The 22063-nt window shown below is 35.7% G+C and overlaps 1 protein-coding gene across 2 annotated transcripts in view; it reads left to right on the forward strand.

Annotated features, from left to right (window-relative positions):
• The window catches only part of NFAT5 (nuclear factor of activated T-cells 5, tonicity-responsive), a 79045-nt gene extending 59877 nt beyond the window's left edge, over window positions 1-19168 (forward strand). For both annotated transcript variants that reach the window (XM_008567887.1, XM_008567886.1), the window contains 4 exons: window positions 5748-5896; window positions 6910-9403; window positions 10041-10284; window positions 11180-19168. In XM_008567887.1, coding sequence (XP_008566109.1) covers window positions 5748-5896; window positions 6910-9403; window positions 10041-10276 — 2879 coding nt within the window. In that variant the 3' untranslated portion in view covers window positions 10277-10284; window positions 11180-19168. The remainder of the gene's footprint in view (window positions 1-5747; window positions 5897-6909; window positions 9404-10040; window positions 10285-11179) is intronic.
• Window positions 19169-22063: the final 2895 nt, after the last annotated feature.

Here is a 22063-nt window from a genome sequence, read left to right on the forward strand (position 1 = left end):
ATTCATGGATTAACAGTTTAATGGATTAATGGGTTATCATGTGAGTAGACTGATGACTTTATAAGGAGAGGAAAAGAGCATGTGAACATGCTCAGCCTCCTCACTGTGTGATACCATGAGATTCTGAAGAGAGTTCCTACTAGGAAGGAGGCTCTCACCAGATGCACCCCTCAGCATTGGACTGTCCAGCTTCCAAAACTAAGAAATACATTTATTTTCCTTATAAATTATCCAGTTTCAGATATTGTTATAAATGACAAATAACTGACTTAGGCATTTTTTTGTTTGTTTTTATGTGTATTACGTAAAGTGCTGTATGGTGCAGTATTTTAATATTATGTATAAAAGCCATCAAATCATATAACCAAAATGTTGGAAAATAAAGGAAAAACTCAGTGATAATTTCGAGTTACCAATAAAAAAAAAATTGTGAAATGCAGCTAAAGCAGTGCTGAGAGAGAAATTTATAGCACTAGACACCTTAGAAAAAAGGTCTTAAATCAGTAATCTAAATTCCTACCTGAAGAAACTAGAAAAAGAAAAAAATAAATAAATCCAAGGCAAGCAGAATGAAAGGAAATAAGCAGAAGGACAAAAGAGCAGAAATCAATGAAATTAAAACTGGAAAAAAAATAAGAGAAAAATCAATGAAACCAAAAGCTGGTTTTTTGGAAAAAAAAAAAAAAAATTGATAGCGTCTATCAAGACTAACAAAAAAGAGAGAAGACACAAATCACCAATATCAGAAATGAAACAGAGGGATCACTGCAGATCCTTCAGTCATTAAATGAATAAGGGAACACCTCAATCTCCTTTAGAATCATAAATTTGACAATTTAGAAGAAATGGACCAATCCCTCAAAAACTGCAAATGACCAAGCTGAAGCAAGATGAGATAGATAGCCTGAATGGTCCTATAACCATTAAAGAAATTTCATTTGTAATTATAAAGCTCCCAAAAGAGAAATCCTTGTACCCAGATGGCTTTACTGGAGAATTTTACTAACCATTTAAAGAACAATTAACACAAATTTTACATAGTTTCTTTCAGAAACTAGAAGAGAACACTTCTCAATTTGTTTTATGAAGCCAGTATTGCCTTGATATCAAAACCAGATGAAGACATTAAAAAAAAAAAAGACTTAATATCCGTCATGAACAAAAAAATTCCTCAGCAAAATATTAGCAAATCACATGAAACAATGTATAAAATAAGAGCCGGCCAATTAGCTCACTTGGTTAGAGCATGGTGCTAGTAAGAATAATTGTATACCATGACCAAGTGGGATTTATTTCAGGTATGTAAGATTGGTTCAGATTAGAAAAGCAATCAGTATAATCTGCCATATTAAAATGCTAAAGAGGAAGAATCATATCATCATATCACTTGACACACAAAAAGCATTTGACAAAATCTAACACCATTCGTGATAAAAACTCTCAGCAAATTAGGAAGTAGAGAGGCAATACCTCAATTTGATAGAGAGCATTTACAAAAAACCTTCAGCTAACATCATACTTACTGGTAAAGACTGAGTGCTAAGATTGAGAACACAGCAAGGATGTCCAGTCACCACTCTTATTCAATATAGTAGTTAAAATTCTACCCATTGCAGTAAGGTAATAAAAAGAAAGAAAGGCATACAGATTGGAAAGGAAGAAACAAATTGTCCCTATTTGCAGATGACGTGATTATGTAGGTTTAAAATCATGAGTAATGTAGGAAAAAAAAAGACTCCTAGAACTGGACAATTAGTGAGTTCAGCAAGGCCACAGGATATAAGGTCAACACACAAAAATCAATTATATTTCTATATATTGACAATGAGGATATGGAAACCAAAGTTTAAAGCACAATATAATTTACAATGGCTTCAAAGAAAAAGAAATATCTAGGTATAAACTTTAAAAAGTACGGAATCTATATGATGAAAATTACAAAATACTAATGAAGGAAATTAAGGAAGACCTAAATAAATGCAGAGAGAGATCATACTAATGGTTTGATGATTCAACATAATAAAGATGTCAGTTCTCCCCAAATGGACCTGAAAGTTTAATACAATTAGTATCAAAGTTCCAGTAGTTTTTGTAGACATAAACAAGCTTATTCTGAAATTTATATAGAAAGGCAGGCAAAAGCCTTAGAATATGCAAAATTATCTTGAAAAAGAATAAAATGGAAGAAATCACCTTACTCAATATTAAGGCTTACTGTGTGGCTACAGTAATCAAGGTAGTGGTGGAGGGATAGATCAGTAGCACAGAATGAGAACCCGGAAATAGACTCACACTAATATACCCAAATGATTTTTGACAAAGGCAAAAAAGCATTTCAGAGAAAAGATGGACTTCTCAGCAAATGGTGCTGTAGCAGTTGGATATCAGTAGGCAAAAAAATAAACATGGACTTCAACTGCACTCCTTATACAAAGTAGATAACCCAACATAGATCACAGACTTAAATGTAAAATGTAAAAGTATAAAACTTTTAGAAAAAATATGGGGGAAAATCTTTAGGATCTAGAGCTAGGCAAACAATTCTTATTCTTATACTTGATACCAAATACACAGTCCATAGAAGGGGAAATTGATACAATTGAACCTCATCAAAATTAAAATTTTTGCTCCATGAAAGATCTTGTTAAGAGGGTGAAAGTACAAGACAAACTACAAACTGGGAGAAAATATTTGTAAACCACATGTCCAAGAAAGGACTAGCAGCTGAAGTATACAGAGAACTCTCAAAACTCAATAGTTGAAAAAACCAGAAATCCAATTAGAAAATGGGCAAAAGACATGAACAGATATTTCATGAAGAGGATACAGATGGGAAATAAGCATATTAAAAGATATTTAACTTCTTTAGCCATTTGGTAAATGCAAATTAAAACCACAATGAGTTTTTACTACGTACTCATCATAATGGCTAAAATGATAAATAGTGAGACCACCAAATGCTGGTGAGGATGTGGAGAAACTGGCTGTCATACATTGCTAGTGGGAATGTAAAATGGTACAGCCATTCTGAGAACTAGTTTGGCAGTTTCCTATAAAACTAAACATGTAGTAACTGTATGACTCAGCAATTATACTCTTGGTCATTTATCACAGACAAATGGAAGTTTATATTGACATAGAAAACTTGTACACAAATGTTCATAACAGCATTATTCATATAGCCAAAAACTATAAACAACCTATATGTCCTTCAATGGATGAATGATTAAGCAAAGTGTGGTACATTCATACCATGAAATACTACTTATCAATTAAAAAGAATGAATTATTGATACACGCAACGACTTGGATGTATCTTCAGAGAATTATGCTGAGTGAAAAAAACCAATCACAGAAGGTTATATTCTATAATTTGTTCACTATAAGTCATAATTTAAATGTCTATTTTTTGGCTAGCTGGTTAGCTCACTTGGTTAGAGTGAGATGCTGATAACACCAAGGTCAAGGGTTTGGATCCCCGTACTGGCCAGCCAGCAAAAAAAAATGTCTATTTTTTGATGCTGTGGTGGTAGCATGAGATACAAAACTGGTGTATCAAGATGAACGCTCTTTTTTTTGAAGTGCGCTGGCTTGAGGACTCCTGCTATGAGCCTGAATTATCCCCTAAGACCCTTTCAAGTACCTTGAATTATACTACCAAACATGACCAGGGATATTATAGGACACAGCTTGGAAATCTTCAAGAGTTTAAAGCTCAGTTACAACCATTTCACTCTCCTCTTAGTGTATTGCTGCCTGGCAATATAAAGTCTCAAAACTTTTTAAGGGCTATGAGATTGTTTGAGCGTTTCTCTCCTCAACAAAATTCAAGCTTCTCATTAGAAAATGCCACCAACAGGCCGGCCTGTGGCTCACTCAGGAGAGTGCGGTGCTGATAACACCAAGGCCATGGGTTTGGATCCTATATAGGGATGCACGGTTAGCTCACTGGCTGAGCGTGGTGCTGACAACGCCAAGCCAAGGGTTAAGATCCCCTTACTGGTCATCTTTAAAAAAAAAGAAAATGCCACCAACAGGCCGGCCTGTGGCTCACTCAGGAGAGTGCGGTGCTGATAACACCAAGGCCATGGGTTTGGATCCTATATAGGGATGCACGGTTAGCTCACTGGCTGAGCGTGGTGCTGACAACACCAAGCCAAGGGTTAAGATCCCCTTACCGGTCATCTTTAAAAAAAAAAAAGAAAATGCCACCAAGTAATTAGTAAATTTTGCTTTTCTAAATTAATGTCTTAGAAAACTTGAATTTGTCAAGTTGACACTTGAACACATTGCTCTTTTAGACGGGACTTAAAATATTTTTTTTTCAGAAATAAGAACTATTTTAGGTTTTACCAACTAAATTTCCAAAGCAAAACTAGAAAGTATTTCCCACCTCCTTCTACTTTCATTTTGAGGAGTAGTTATAGATGTGCACCAAGGAAAGGCAACACATAGCAGATAAGGTAGATTCTACCACTTCACTATATCTACTTTCATCCCTTGATTCCTTTTCTTTCTTTTTTTTTTTTTTATCTACTTGAGTCTGCCATTGGCAATTAGTGGAGCCTACTGTTATTGCTAGAGTCTTCTGAACTGAGCACACAGCCAAATCCCGATCTAAAAGTTTACCACTACTTTGAGGCTCTGTGGAGAGAAACATAGATTCCCTAGAAATCATAGCTGTTAATTTCTTAATTTGATACTGAGAAGAAATCCTGGCTACAAAGAGAATTTTAAAATGGCATATGGTATTTAAGTTGGATAGCTACATTTGTAAATATTTTGATCCAAAAATATTTGAAACTTTCTGGTCTTCAACTTGCCTCACAGCCAATTGGCTAAAAATCTAATTTCTATGTTAATTGATTACATTGAGGAAAGGGAAAGTGTTCGTTTAACTTTTGTCATTCTGTGTTTTATTATTCTACTAAATAATTTGAGAAATGAATCATTTACTCATCTTTGGAACTGTTTTCACCTAGATTTTTCCAATGCTAATACAGTTCAACTCACAATCTAACTTTGAGACAAAACTTCAGATCATGCAAAGGGCAGGCATTTAAAAGTAGTCTTGGATTGTCTCACAGAACACTTTGAAAGACCATCAGTGTTATATTAAGTTGATCCTGTAATTTTCAACTTGCTTTATTCTTGCTTTTGAATTCTATTAGAATGTGAACTCTGTGTACCATTACCCAGTTTCCCTCAATGTTAACGTCTTATATAATACAAGAAATCTCAACCAGGATGTTGATTTATACAGTCCAATGATCTTGTTCAGATTTCCTGTTTTACTCATACTTGTGTGTGAGAGTGTGTGTATGTGTGTAATATGCCCTAGTCATGTTTGGTAGTATAATTCAAGGTACTTTGAAGGGTCTTGGATATAGCTTGATAATTGAATTGTTTTAGGTAGTTAATATTTAGCTTGTAATTTCAGGCCCATACCAGGAGTCCTCAAGCCTGTGCACTTCAAAAAAGGGAGGGTTCATCTTGATACACCAGTTTTGTATCTCATGCTACCATTATAGCATCAAAAAATAGACTTTTTTTTCTTCTTTTGGGTGGCTGGCTGGTAAGGGGATCTGAACCCTTGACCTTGGTGTTATCAGCACTTCACTCTAATCAAATAAGCTAACCAGCTAGCCAAAAAATAGGCCTTTAAATCATAACTTATAGTCAGTAAATTATAGAATGAAATAGTTGGGTTTTTTGTGACTTTAAACTTTTCATTTTTGTGTGTGCAGCAATGAAAACCACTGGATGTAACTTAGATAAGGTAAATATTCTTCCTAATGCCCTGATCACTCCACTCATATCAAGCAGTATGATTAAGAGTGAAGATGTTACTCCAATGGAAGTAACAGCAGAAAAAAGATCTTCCCCTATTTTTAAGGTAAGCTATATTGCTAGTGCCCCAAATCTTAACCTCACATATAAAAATTGTTATATTTTACTTTTCCTATTTCTTTCACATTTGTTTTACTTTAGATGCACTTAATGAATTTTTCTTTTCAGAGTGAATACTTCCAATATACATTTTGACAAGGGAGGAATTAATGTTAGCTAGATCTGTGAGATGTGTGTGGTATTAGTAAAAGTACTAATTTTAGTATTTTCAGAATTAGATATGTTTTTATTTCTTTTTATTTCCCAGTCTTTTCTCATAATTCTCCCTCCCATTTTTACTTGTTTTTCTCCCTGTAATGTTACTGATGATCCACAAAATGGAAGTATTTTGATATCTGCTATTCATGAGCCATAGAATTAATGTATTCTTATTACCCTTAATTTGCCTAAGCTTATCAATAGTTTATTGTTCTTCTACTTCTTTGTTTGACTACATTTGCTTATAACACTTTTAAAAAACATATCCTGGGCCGGCCCGGTGGCGCACTGCTACAGTGCGCCGCTTGGGAACGCGGCGGCGCTCCCACCGAGGGTTCGGATCCCACATACCGACCAGTTCCTGCTCACTGGCTGAGCGGGGTGCGGGCGCGACACTGAGGGTTGCGATCCGTTGCCGGTCACGAAAAAAAAAAAAAACATATCCTGGGCGGGCCCGGTGGCGCACTGCTACAGTGCGCCGCTTGGGAACGCGGCGGCGCTCCCACCGAGGGTTCGGATCCCACATACCGACCAGTTCCTGCTCACTGGCTGAGCGGGGTGCGGGCGCGACACTGAGGGTTGCGATCCGTTGCCGGTCACGAAAAAAAAAAAAAAAAACATATCCTGATGACAATCAAACATCATGTTATGGAGAATCATAGTCTTGCACTTGTTTTCTAAATGATACAGAGTGGAAAATTGGTTCTGCATGTATTTTTATAACAGTAATAATTTTTGAAGTATTACTTGAGCTTGTTTAATGCACATATATATATATATAATTTTGGGATTTTTTTTTAGACTGCAAAGACAATTGGATCAACTCAGCAGACATTAGAAAATATCTCTAACATAGCAGGAAATGGGTCTTTTTCATCACCATCATCTTCCCACTTATCTTCTGAAAATGAAAAGCAACAACAGGTTCAGGCCAAGGCATACAACCCAGAGACCTTGACAACTATCCAAACACAGGACATCTCACAACCTGGTACCTTTCCAGCAGTTTCTGCTTCTAGTCAGCTGCCCAACAACGATGCACTACTGCAACAGGCTACACAGTTTCAAACAAGAGAAGCTCAGTCTAGAGAGGTATTACAGTCAGATGGTACAGTGGTTAATTTGTCACAACTGACTGAGGCATCACAACAGCAGCAGCAGCAGTCACCACTACAAGAACAAGCACAGACTTTACAGCAGCAGATTGCATCAAATATTTTTCCATCACCAAATAGTGTGAGTCAGCTACAGAATACCATTCAGCAGTTGCAAGCGGGAAGTTTTACAAGCAGTACTGCTAGTGGCAGCAGTGGAAGTGTTGACTTGGTTCAGCAAGTTCTAGAGGCACAACAACAGTTATCCTCAGTTTTATTTTCTGCTCCAGATGGTAATGAGAATGTTCAAGAACAGCTTAGTGCAGACATTTTTCAACAAGTTAGTCAAATTCAAAATAGTGTAAACCCTGGAATGTTTTCCTCAACAGAGCCAACAGTCCATACCAGACCAGATAATTTAATATCTGGCAGAGCTGAAAGTGTTCACCCACAGACTGAAAACACATTATCTAATCAACAACAGCAACAGCAGCAACAGCAAGTGATGGAATCATCAGCTGCAATGGTGATGGAGATGCAACAGAGTATCTGCCAGGCAGCTGCCCAAATTCAGTCAGAGTTATTTCCTTCAACTGCTTCAGCAAATGGAAACCTTCAGCAATCACCAGTGTACCAGCAGACTTCTCACATGATGAGTGCATTATCCACCAATGAGGACATGCAAATGCAATGTGAATTGTTTTCTTCTCCTCCTGCAGTTTCTGGAAATGAAACTTCTACAACCACCACACAGCAGGTTGCAACCCCTGGTACTACCATGTTTCAGGCATCAAGTTCAGGAGATGGAGAAGAAACTGGAGCACAAGCAAAACAGATTCAAAACAGTGTCTTTCAGACCATGGTCCAAATGCAACATAGTGGAGACAGTCAACCTCAAGTTAACCTTTTTTCTTCTACAAAAAGTATGATGAGTGTTCAGAATAGTGGTACCCAGCAACAAGGTAATGGTTTATTCCAGCAAGGTAATGAGATGATGTCACTTCAATCTGGGAATTTTTTGCAGCAGTCTTCTCATTCACAGGCTCAGCTTTTTCATCCTCAAAATCCTATTGCTGATGCTCAGAACCTCTCCCAGGAAACTCAAGGTTCTATTTTTCATAGTCCAAATCCTATTGTCCACAGTCAGACTTCTACAACCTCCTCTGAACAAATGCAGCCTCCAATGTTTCACTCCCAGAGTACCATTGCTGTGTTACAGGGCCCTTCAGTTCCTCAAGACCAGCAGTCAACCAACATATTTCTTTCCCAGAGTCCTATGAATAATCTTCAAACTAACACAGTAGCCCAAGAAGAACAGATTTCATTTTTTGCAGCACAGAACTCAATTTCTCCACTTCAGTCAACAGCAAACCCTGAACAGCAAGCCGCTTTCCAGCAGCAAGCTCCAATGTCACACATCCAGACCCCTATGCTTTCACAAGAACAGGCGCAACCCTCCCAGCAAGGTTTATTTCAGCCCCAGGTGTCCCTGGGCTCCCTTCCACCAAATTCAATGCCTCAGAACCAACAAGGAACAATTTTCCAGTCACAGCACTCAATAGTGGCCATGCAGAGTAATTCTCCATCCCAGGAGCAACAGCAGCAGCAGCAGCAGCAACAGCAGCAGCAACAACAGCAAAGCATCTTATTCAGTAATCAGAATACTATGGCTACAATGGCATCTCAAAAGCAACCACCACCAAACATGATATTCAACCCAAATCAAAATCCAATGGCTAATCAGGAACAACAGAACCAGGCAATTTTTCACCAACAAAGTAATATGGCCCCCATGAATCAGGAGCAGCAGCCCATGCAATTTCAGAATCAGTCCACAGTTTCCTCACTTCAGAACGCAGGTCCTACTCAGTCTGAATCATCACAGACCTCTTTGTTCCATAGCTCTCCTCAAATTCAGTTGGTACAAGGGTCACCTAATTCTCAAGACCAGCAAGTCACACTCTTTCTCTCTCCAGCATCCATGTCTGCTTTGCAGACCAGTATAAATCAACAAGACATGCAACAGTCTCCTCTTTATTCCCCTCAGAATAATATGCCTGGAATCCAAGGAGCTACACCTTCACCCCAACCACAGGCTACTTTATTTCACAATACTCCAGGAGGCACAATGAACCAACTACAGAATTCTCCTAGCTCATCTCAGCAGACTTCAGGAATGTTCTTATTTGGCATTCAAAATAGTAAGAAACTTTTTCTAGTTTCTCATTACTTAATTGAAATGGTCAGATTATTATTTTTGTTAGAATGAGGCAAAATACAGTAATTTTAAGAGCACAAGTACTCTACCACTTATAGACTGAGATCTTGGACAAGTTATTTGACCCTTATGGGCCTGTATTTCCACATCTAACATGGTGATATTATTTGACAAGGATATTGGGAGGCTTAAATGTGGTAATGTATAAAAATGTGTTTCCCATTTTAAGCTATGAACTTGAAAGGAAAATGAAGTAAGAATAACAGATAATATTGCAGCCAATTAATGCAAGTAGTTTCTAAGGAGTTAGAAACCTGTCTTTAATGTGTACATACCAAGGAAATTACGTATCTGAGCAAAGTAGTATTTTTATACTGCGTGGAGGAAACCTAAGATGAATTCCGGTACCATTCTATGAAAACCTTTTCTGTACTGTCAGGTGCTCCACTTTTAGTAATATACTGAATGAATATTATATTTAGTAATATTATATTATGTATTATATTTAGTAATATACTGAATGAATACTGGTGAATGTAGTAATGAATTTCCTCAGCAACTAATAAATATCTTATGAATCTTAACTAATCAGGGAGCTTCTATTTTTAATGTTTCTGCAGACTGTAGTCAGCTTTTAACCTCTGGACCAGCTACGTTGCCAGATCAGTTGATGGCCATAAGTCAGCCAGGCCAGCCACAAAATGAGGGCCAGTCGCCTGTAACAACACTTCTTTCTCAACAAATGCCAGAGAATTCTACACTGGCATCCTCTATAAATACCAACCAGAATATCGAAAAGATTGATTTGCTTGTTTCATTGCAAAACCAAGGGAACAATTTAACTGGCTCCTTTTAACTGGATATGTAAGTATTGCATTTTGGCTTCTTTTTGAAAAACATTAATAAATTTTATTCTTTTTAACAGATTTGGGTTTAATCGTACTGTTTAGATTCTAATCTTTTAAAATATGGTTTCCTCAGAAGGTGGTTCCTTTTTACTCTGAATAAATTACTCTGAGTGATTGCTTATAGTTGTATTGTTAATACAGGTTGAGCAGCCCTAATCTGAAATTCTCCAAAATCTGAAACTTTTTGCGCACCGACATAACACAACAAAGTGGAAAATTCCACACCTGACCTCATGTGATGGGTTGCAGTCAAAATGCAGGCTCACAAAACACAGTTTATCAGCATCCCCAGGGGAAAAAAGACACTTGCAGCCCTTTTCAGCTGTGATATATTTTAAGGTGTATATGAAACATAAACGAATTTCATGTTTAGAGTTGGGTCCCATACCCAAGATATCTCATTATATATATGCAAATATTTCAAAATAAAAAAATTTTTAAAAATCAAAATCGGAAACACCTCTGGTCCCAAGCATTTCAGATAAGGGATTCAACCTGTATGAGAGTACTTCAAAAAGTTTACGGAAACATTCGTATTACCTTTGAATTTTCCATGAACTTATTGAAGTAACCTCATATTGGGCATTCCTTCTGGTTCTAAACTTCTTTGCCTTGGAATGACAGAACATCTGATGAATGTATAAAATGTGTTTTCTTTGTCCTGTGTATTGAGTATGATCATGTCTCATTTCTCCCTTCCTCAATAAATAAATATTGAGTCTGTGGAAGAACAAATAAGATAAAATTTCATTTCTAGTACTGTAATATATTTTGGGATCATTCAAGATGACAGGAACATTTTAAATACTTTTCCTCCCTAGGGACTTACATTTCATTTTTTCTTTTTTTAGAAATTCCAGGAAGAAAATCCTGATTCCAAGATGTCCCGAGATGTTGAGGTTCCATGAGGATTGAACTGTTACTTTAAAACAAAACAAAATATGAAAAACTGTATTTGAGTAAATGAATAGATTTTCCTCTGACTGCAAAAGAGCACACTTATGTAGCCTGTTGCCGTGATTAGACACCAATGTTAACATTTTCGTATTTTATATTCCTAATAACAGTGATGACTGAGAACCTATTTGATTTTCCAGCTGACAGAATTAATTGTTGCTATTTTCTGAGGCACAATTTCTTTAGAAGTATAGTTTAAATTCAAGGCTGGACCACTCAGTTATTATTGCTATTAGAAAATAATACTTGTCATGTTTACTTATGTTCTTCATTATTTTCTTTCCTGCATTGTTTTAGTCAAGTAATGGCTTTAGAAAAAGTAAAGTTCAATAATAACTAAGGCTGTGATTTTTCTCAATATAAAAAGCACAGCTGCTGGCCAAAGTGAAGGAATCTTTTTTCAGTTTTAATGGAGAAACTGAAGGGGTAACATTCTGACAAATAAGCTGTATTAAGAACTCTACACAAATAAGAGACTCTTGATTTAACACAAAGGCAGATGACATACTTACAAAACTGGGGACAGCTGGAATGCTATTGATTTTATTTTTCAGACGGTTGTTAGTTCTCTCTTTTTACTAAGGGGTTTAGCCATAACTGTGCATAGAAAAATAATTATCTTGCTCTATAAAAATTGAAGGGGATAATATATGTTAAATTCTTTTCTTATATCCTCCTACAGTTAGTTTAAAGTGACAGAGTAATTGGAATCTGTTTTCTTTTTATCCCAGACTTAGGCTGTTATTCTCTTTTTGTATGTGTCTATATTATGTTTTTCACTTTATTTTAGACAACTACTAATAAACTACTGGCTTTGTGACCCTGTAGCAACTTAAAGGAAAAGTCCACTTTAATCTACGGTGACCTAGCAATCCTGCAGCACAAGGCAGGGAGTACTCTGTTAGGAATTATTAAAAGTTGATTCCTGAGAAACAATGCATTTTTTTCCATGAACGGTGCTGTTCTGAAGTCTACAAATTTTTCCCTCTGATAGTAAACAGTATAAATTTTAATTTTAAAAAAAGGCAAAGTAAAATTTTTTGAAACATCACTTCTTCCTGAGCTGCAGTGAGTGTAATTCACTTGTCACCTCAGTGCTTTACAGTTTGAAGTAGTCACTCACCTGATGGTTCCCACAAGCCTTAGGCTTTACAGGGTCATATCATTGACTTAAAATGAAGAATTAACTTGTGTTACATCTATAAAGAGCAAAATAACACTCCAGAACTTGCAGTTGTAGCATTAGTTCTACAGTTTTGGGTGTTCTTGCCACCCATGGGATGCCTGCTTCTCACTACCACCTGTGTCTGGACACATGCTTATGTCTCATTTTCCTTTTGGCATGTGGAAAGCTGTCAATGCAGTGTAAGGCCAACGTGTGTGGCTTCTGTGTGTTGGTATAATGTTTTGGTATCCTTGTCTGTTTAATTTATAAGTGTACAAAAAATAGCCTGTTAATTGTTGTTGAAAACTACTTTTCTGTTTGATTTTTTTTTTTTTTTCTCTCTCCTATACATTTAGTTTTAACTGTGTGGAATTGTGGTGTTGGTTTTGTTTATATAGCCAGATTTTCCCCCTTTTTGTGATGGTCTTCCTTTGTTATTTGAATGTGCTCTTCTTTGTTTTTCTCTCTTTATTCTTATATATTCTTCTCACCACCCCTAACCCTTACTTTTTTTCTCTCTCTGATTGAGAGGCATTGAATTACGTTTTCAGTAGTACAGGCTTTTTGCCGATATGAAGGGAACTTTTCAGAAAGAGACCTACTCTGGGTCATTTAATTTTGAATACAGTTTTCAATCGTTCAAGTTTTGGATGGTTTATATCTAATGCGTGTTTCATTTTTTTGGAAAGCTATATTTTGTATTTAGGAAATGGTATACTATTTTGCTATTTGTACTGAGTGAGTACATTGGCATAAATATAGAAATTTATATATATATATACATATATAAACTATTCTTTTTTTGCCACACATTTTTGTGGTAAATTTGTGAGTTTGTCTGATGTTCTACCACAACGTGGCGTCTGATAACAGTGAGGGGGGGAGGGTTTGTTATGTCTTTATTGAGTATTTAAGTATCTTTTGAAACAAATGATCTGTTCATCTGTGGCCATTCCATCAGGCAGTTCCTTAATGTTATTAGTGGGCTAAAGGCAGCTTACTGTGTGTTTGCTGGATCTTTCACTCAGCAAAATATTAGAGTAAGGAAACCCATCAAGGCACTGTGTCAAATGGTGTTTCACAAGAATGAGCCATTCAGTCTTTGCTCACTATATATTTAATATTTTATTATTGTTGTTGTTATTATTAATTGGCTTTCTGTATTCTATGCCTTTTATTTATAAAGACACTAAAAAAAAAACATGTTTGTAATTTTAATAACATTTTCCCCATCTTGTAATTAATATACAGAGCTCCTTTATAAATTCTCTGAACCAAAAGTATTTTCCTTAATATCTCTCTTCTTCCTCAGCCCCTATTAGGGAAAATTACCCAATGTAATTCAGGTTATGAAAAGGATCAGCTACACAATCCAGTGCTTCAGTTTTAAAATGTAAAACTCTAATCCTAGAGGGTCGACTGTAATGTCAGAGAAAGCAAACCTGGCAGGTATAAAAAGAAGTAAAAACTAAAAACTGGAAGTTTATTTCTAAATTTTCTGAATTTTTTATAAGAAATTATATAGAAGATTCAAGAAGTGTCTATTTGCTCACCAATTCCAATTAGAATCTTCATTAATACTGCACTGTGGATGAAGTGGTGGCAAGAAGACTGGCTTGTGTGCTGACTTCTATTCTGTGATCTAGCAAGAAGTTTATCATTGTAAAATGCTGATTGGCAATGCCAAGTCACTGGGACCAATTTTCTGTTTTATAATATCTAAGTTTAGAGCAGAACATATACCTGAACTGTAGTGGTTTGATTGTGTGGAGGCAGAAAACCCAATTTTTATTCTCATAAATTTTGTGGTTATTTATACAAGGGCTGTTCTATGCTATCATATTTTTATTCAATAATGATAGTTTTTCTTTCTTTTTTTTTTTTTAACATTGTTAAATGTTCCTTATCCCTAAAGGTCAACAATGTTAAGTACAACATTCTGAATATACAATTTGGTTACGAAGAGTATTTGTCTTGTTGAAGAGTTAGCTCAGTGGTTGATACTTGTGCTAATAATGCAGTTTCTCAAATTACTGTTACAAGTTATATTTACATATGGGAGAGAATCAGTGAGCCAGCAAAGGCCTTGGAAACAACAATTTATTAAATTTATTTATGGCAGAAGGACCTAAATAAACTGTGAACCACATTTTATTTCTTTATAATGTAACATTCAAATGTTCTTACTTTTAGCAACTCACATTAATGCTTGGAGCTTATCTGTGTGTGTGTGTGTGTGTGTATGTGTGTGTGTGTGTGTGGGTGGGTGGGTGTATGTTTTATTCCTTATTGTCATTCCATTATATATCCACACCAACATGAGAGAAGATAATCACACAGCATATTTTGCTTCTGAGCTTTAGTTACCTTTGTGATTAGAGTATCATCATGTTGTTATTTAGCCAATGCAAATTTGTTTTATCTAGTCTCCCTAGAACAGGTTTTTAAAGAGTTCTGTTTATTAAAGAAGCAGTATTAATGAGAGGTTTTTCCTTCCTTCCTTCCATTCTTCCATCCTTACATCCTTCTGAACTTGCTTTTTTTCTTTTTTTGGTAGTGTCATATGCCTATAGTTTGGAATTTCATTCTAGTGCATTTCTTGCCCATTAAAACCTCAGCTAACCTATGTAGCAAAAATAGTGTCAAAGGAAATGAGGAAGAAGTTATATCTGCGTCCCTCCAGAACTAAGATGGTAGTTCCTTTTGACCATTTAGGCCATTATAACTGTTTTGGAAAAGTGAAATCTGTTAGATGCATCAACAAATAAGGACCAGAATAAAATTATTTCATAATTAAAGTCTCAAATTCAATATGATTATAAATATTCACTAGGTGTAATCTGAGAAATTTTCATATTCCTGGTGAGAATTTCTGTCATAATAACTGTTTCCTAATTGATTTTTTTTAATTAACTGAAAATTATTTAGGGTCTTTTAGCTTTACTCTGCTCCATGACAATAGGCTTTATCCCTATCCAAGACAGCCATCTTATATCGCATGCCTTTGGCTATGTGGAGGGACTCAATGAATGAGAGAGACTGTGGAGTTCAGCAGACACATTAGACAAATAACTTAGAGTATGTACCCTAGTAAGTGGCATAGTAGAATCTCATAACAGTTATTAAAAAGAGGATTTTTCCTCTGCCTATTTGTGTTGCTAGAGCTAAATTATGTTGGTAGAGATAATGTTCATAATGTAGTAAATATGAGAATATAATATCATTTGTGAATTCCCCCAGTGCTCTAATTACTTCTTTAATCCCTATTTATTTTCATTCCGTTCTAATCTCATTTATTAATAAAATTCTATTTTTACTCCACTTTCTCTTTCAGGAAAATTTTTAAATTAGTATTTTATATCTAGATTAAATGCTTATGAAAAAGTGCCTTTTTACCATGATAGTGCCCCCTTCTTACGGTTTCATTTTTCACTATTGCCAAAAACATGTAAATAGTTTTAACAGGTCCCAACTTTCACTTTTTCCATTTAGACATCCTTTTCTTCATTTTTTGGTCACCATAGAAAACAACTTCATAAGTCTCTTTGGCTTAAGAATAATAAAAAAAAAAAACGCATTGCTAGAATTGTTCCTTTGGGAAAGGGTAAGTAAAGGATTACAGAATTATACTGTTTAGGCTTTATATGAATTAACTATAACTTTTCTTCATCTCAACCAACTAATGATAGGTCTTATCTGAATACTAATGAGAATTTTACTGACTCCCTGCACACAAATGCGTGTAGCTAAATTTTAGGAAGGAAGTGTTTAAAGCATCTTTTCTGATATCAATTAGATGAAAATAAACCATGAAAACATAGTTTAAGTAAGGCCTGGTAATGTCAATTTTTCTAACTAGACAGGGCAAAGTAGTTCATTATAGTGTACTTCTTGCCCATCAGAAACTCAGTTAATTTGCCTAGGAAAAATAGTGTCAAAGGAAATGAGGAAGAAGTTATATATGTGTCCCTCCAGACCTAAGATAATAATTCCTTTTGACCAGATACAATTGTATTGAGTGTCCTTCCTTTTGGTTATTTTTGCATCTATTACAGCTGATTACCACAGTGATGGTGCTTGAAAAAAAGGCCATCAGTGACAGGTCAGGAGTGTAGTACCTTTGGGATAGAGCTACCTTCCCCATGCAAGCATTTCTATGACTGTTAGTGGCACTGAAGACTGCAAACCTTTATGCAATATTCTTAATACCTGATTGATATTATGCACTTTAATCATTCCAAAGAAGCCAAGAATGCTATATAGTGATGATTCCTTCTTAATGAATACATCTTAATTATTTAGAATGCTATGTCCCTTTTTATTTTGGATAGCTGATTTGGTATAAGTGTTATGTGGATATTTTCTAAAAGGACTGTGTAGTAGGACTTAAGACTTTGAAATGTAATTGACTGTAAAGGGAAATGATTATACTTTAGCATATCATTTTAGAAACATTAAAATGTTCACCTTGCTAATCTTTATATTTGAGAGTTAATTAAAACCAGCCTCTTCCTGTATATTTTGTGTCATGTAGATAAGAACATTATAGTATATCATTTTCTACATATGTAGTCTGTGTAAGCCAGTGGTTCTCAAAGTATGGTCCTCAGCCCACCAGCTATCATCAGTATCACCTGGGAACTGGTTAGAAATGCAAATTCTTGGGCCCTATTCCAGACATACTGAATTATAAACTCTGGAGTGGGGCCCAGCAATCTGTATTTTAACAAGCCCTTCAGGTGATTCTGATGTACACTAAAGTTTGAGAGCCACTAGTGTAAACTATATCTAGTGAGAGCTAGAAAGTTTTTTTCCACTCATACAGATACAGTTATGTATTATTTTTTTATGTAAATTGAGTTTAACCTGGTTATCTATAATCATTTACTGGCAATGATAAATTATTCTCAGTACTGCCCATAGAAATACAGTATATTGTATGTACACAGTCTAGTTATTGATAACTCAGTTAACTTAGTTTGACATTTTCCTACCACTTTCTAAAAGTTTACATTAAGTGACTGATTTAACTATATAGGTGCAATGTTCTATATTTCTTTTAATTGTTATGACATTTAAATAGCTAATATAATTGACGGGTGCTAATGTCTCCTGTTTATCCACAAAGTGGGTACATTGTGGGCAGTGTAATACAAGCTTTTTTTTTTTTTTTTTTTTTTTTGCCTCTTACTTTACCAGCAGACCACAATTTTGCTGTGGTTAGACTAACTCTCAGAGCAAAATGATCATTCCTTGTATTTATATTTGTATCTGGGATAGTAAACAAGATGGCTAGCCAGGTCAACATAGCACCTACCTTATTTAATTTCTTATTACTTTTTAAAATAAGTAATACTTTAATAGTAGCTTGCTTTGCATAAGAACTAATGCAGTAGAGATATAGCTTGGAGCCTTATGCTTCAGACAAGAGTTATTTACTAAAATAAATATTAAACAAGATGATGCATTATATAATTTGGGCATTTCTTCTCAATTGTATACATCATGGTAAATATAAACTAATCACAAGGTAAGTAGGTTTATTCATTCATTTTAATCTCCTTGTGTAATTCAGTACCTCCATAATTGTTCTAATTTTCTTCCCACTGTTTACAAATCACCAATTAGTTAATTCATGAAAGAAAAATTCACATTTCAGAATAGAAATAAATGTATACTCGCTTTATAAAAATCACCACTGCTGTCTTTCCTTAATATTAGCAGTGGAAATGTAAGTGGCTTACTCTACAACCTTTGGTGCTGGCAAATACATAGGCAAACTGTTAGGAGATGGTCTAGTTACATTCCTCCTTTCTTATTCCCTTTTCCCTCTTTTCAACTTTACTGCAGAATATATTCCTGTATCCAAAGCATTCTACCACTATTCTGTTCAACTCCAACTTGTAATACCTCCTTTAAAAATTCCGTGTTTAACCATATCACCCATGCTTGCACACGCCCGCTTGCTTGCTCACTCTCTCTATTCCAGAAGTTATTTCTCTGGTTTGAAATATTTTGTAGGGATTGTTATTATTGTTATTATTTTAGCTAATAAACCTCAGGACAACATATACACACACATACACCACACACACATGCAAGATCTCAGATGTTTGAAAGTGGGTTTGGAATCAGACTTCTGTGTCCAATAAAGAACTGTCCTGCACTGAAGTGATTGTGACTTTAAAAGCTACAGACTGATTCCCATGAACTTGAGCTAATTTCTTTTGATCTAATGAATGTATCAGCTCACCTTGCTCCCTTACCTCTAACTAATAAGCTCCAAGAAGTTGCTACTTTTTTGACAACTTTTACTAGTTTCATTGACTTCTTTTACTTAGTCTTTTAATAAATACACTACAAATATTTCATTAACCTGTTCTTAAGTGGTTTAGCTACCATTCTGCCATTTTAAATTTTTATTTAATTTGCTTGAGCACACTGATCAACCACTGAACTGCCTTCTTCCATTGTCCTGCAATGACATAAGGGTTACATTTTTGTGTATATGGCTTTCATAGTTGGGATTTCAGAGCACTGATACCAGATATTTACAGTTTGTTCTCTGGGGGAATTTCATTTGCATCTATGTTTTTAGCTATCTGTGATAACTTGTTAAATATTAAAAAGATATTTTGCTTCTATTGGAACATTTGTATACTCGCAACTATATTTCTGTAAACAGCTGCAGTCAAAAATAAAACATTGAAAGTTTTCATTTTGCAGTGGGTAACTGTCTTTTTTCCTAAAACTTTGTGAATGAATTTGGGTGCATGCATGTCAGTTTTGAGCAACACAAGTGTGGGGCTGAAATAAAATCATAGGGAATAGGTATGAAATATAGAAATATTTGGGGGTAGTTATTTTGTGCATACTATTTTGCCAGCCAGAATACAAGTGATACACTTTGCCAGGCAGAATATAAGTGATTTAGTGTGACAGAATTTTAGTTTCTTTTACTTAGTTTAAATATTTCCTGTTTAGTAAAGCAATACATATACATGGAGGTGCTTTTGATGAAAAACAAGTCTCCCCACCCCTCAGTCCCACACCCCGAGGCAATCTCTTGTTACTCTTTTGGTAGTTATTTCCACCTATACAAATTAGTGTTTACCAGAGTGTGGTACGTATAGTGATACTCAAAATGATTTCAGGTGATACATGGATAAACATTACATTTAAACTTACGTGTATAAGTGTTTAAGTGTGCATTTGAAGAAAATGTGTGTCCCCCTACCAGACTATAGGGGAAAAGTGAGCCAAATTAAAGAAAAATATCAAGGGCTGGTTGGTTAGCTCACTTGGTTAGAGTATGGTACTGATAACACCAAGGTCAAGGGTTCAGATTCCCTTACTGGCCAGCTGCCAAAAAGAAAAAAAATATTAATACAGGTGATGGTCATGAATATAGTATATAAATGACTGAAGTTTGAGACACTGTATAGACAGTATGCTTATACCTTCTTATTAAATATAGATAGTATCTGTTGATTCTGTGGAGTGACAATTTTTAACATATACAAATGTACACATACAAATGAGTTGTCACATGGAAGGTTATTTTAGCAATGCTTAATATGTTCTAAATATGTTTAAAAGTTGCCTTTTGACATTTGTTAACTTCAACAGCACTGAAAAGGAGTAATAACCAAATGAAATTTAATGAGTATAAATTTCAAATTGTATACTTTGGTCCAAACAAACAGCATATGTGAGCAAAGCACTGATCTGATGATGAAACTACAATGATATGTGGTGCCAGAAAAGCTGACACAATCTCGGGTTATGTAATTTAAGTACAGCATCCCGAATAAGGGAAGTAGTTGGGCTGTTTTACTCCAAAATGGTAAGAACTCTATCATTTTGTAAGGAACAAATTCTCAACAGCTATACAAGCCCAGAAGAGAACTGGAACATCATTTATCCCTGCTCAGGACACAATAGGGACTCTGGAAATAGAAAAGCAATTATAATTTCTCCACAGCAACACTAGTGGTCTTGTTCTCAGAAAAAGAGGTATTGATTGCTATTCTTGTGCTTAGTTTCATGATGCCATGGTCTCTGCTTCTAGTGAGGCAATATAATATAGCATAAAGGCAGGGGCTCTTGAGTTTGCCTACCTGTGTGGAATTCTGACTCCCACACCTACTAAGTAGCCACCATTCCTCAATTTCCTCTTCTAGAGAGTCAAAACAATAATAGAAAACTCTCCTTGTAGGGTTGTTACAAGAGTTAAGTAAGTTAATCCATGTAAAATTACTTAGTTTCTGACACACAGTAAGTGCCTTATAAGTGCTACCTTGTTTTACTATAAGTGTACCTAGTATTACTAGTCCTAATATGCTCTTCTCTCTCTTGTGCACTAGATCCCATATCCTTTTGCTTTTTGAAGATAGGTTTCTTTAATTGTTCTCAGCATCAAAACTTCTCTCAGAGAATAACCCTTTTAAAACATAAGTCAGATCTGTTACAGCTCTGCTCAAAAAACTTCCTATCCTTACATTCTCACAATGCTTAGAAAGCCCGATGCGGTCTGATCTCAGCTATTTTCTCACCTGTGGCTCCCGCTTTCCCTGCTTTAGTGTTGCTAACTTTCTTTCTGTTCCCAGACATGCACAGCATGCTCCTGCCTCAGGGGTGTGCACTTGGCATCCCTCCTGCCTGGAGTGCTCTTCCTTCACATATCTAGTGTCTCACTTAATCAGGTCCTTGCTCAAGTGTGGCCTTATCAAAGAGAGAGGTCTTTCTTGATTGCCCTGTATAAAATAAAACTCTCTGCTGTGGGTTGACTGAATTGTGTCCCCTGAAGTTCATATATTAGAAGCTTAATTCCCACTGTAACTGTTGAGGGTGAGAAATCCTATTATGGTAATTGAAAGGTGGGGTCTTGAAGAGGTGATTAGATTGAAGGACCGTGCCTAGTGAATGGATTAATAATGGTGGTTAGGGGTGTGGTTCTGGGGGCTTTAAGAGAAGGGCACGTGAGAATCTCTGTTCCACCATATTCTGCCATGTGAGACCCCTGCATTACTGCCAGGGAAGGCCCTCATCCGATGTGTTCCCTGGACTTTGGACTTCCTAGCCTCTGAAACTGTAAGCAATAAATTTCATTTAATTACAAATTACCCAGTTCTAGGTGTTTTTGTTATAACAGAAACAGACAAATACACTCTCTATCCCGTCTCTGGCCCTCAAACCCTGCTTTTTTCTTCCTAGCATTTATCATCACCTAATGTATTTGTTCATTTCACTACTCTTCTTCATGAGAATGCAAACTCCATGAGGGAATGTACTTTGTTTTGTTCATTGCTATGCCCCCAGTGCCTAGAAGAGTGCCTGGCCCATTGATTGGATTAATCAGAATAGTGCCCATGTGGCATTTCTTTATGGCATTTTCTGTTTTTCTCGATTTCTACAGCACTCTTTACTAACTCTTTGAAATGTCTTGTAAATTCCCTGAGAGGATCTGAATAGGTTGTTCCATTTCCATTCAGTATGAAGCTGCCCTATTGGGGAAGCTTTCAAGCCATGTCACTTTATGGTCTTCTGGCCATAATTTATTATTGAATCCTCTGATTCTGTCCTCCAGTCGATTCCACTTTTGCCTGAATGC

This window comes from Galeopterus variegatus, unplaced genomic scaffold (genome assembly GCF_000696425.1).
Source record: "Galeopterus variegatus unplaced genomic scaffold, G_variegatus-3.0.2 Scaffold354, whole genome shotgun sequence".
Lineage (NCBI taxonomy): Eukaryota > Metazoa > Chordata > Mammalia > Dermoptera > Cynocephalidae > Galeopterus > Galeopterus variegatus.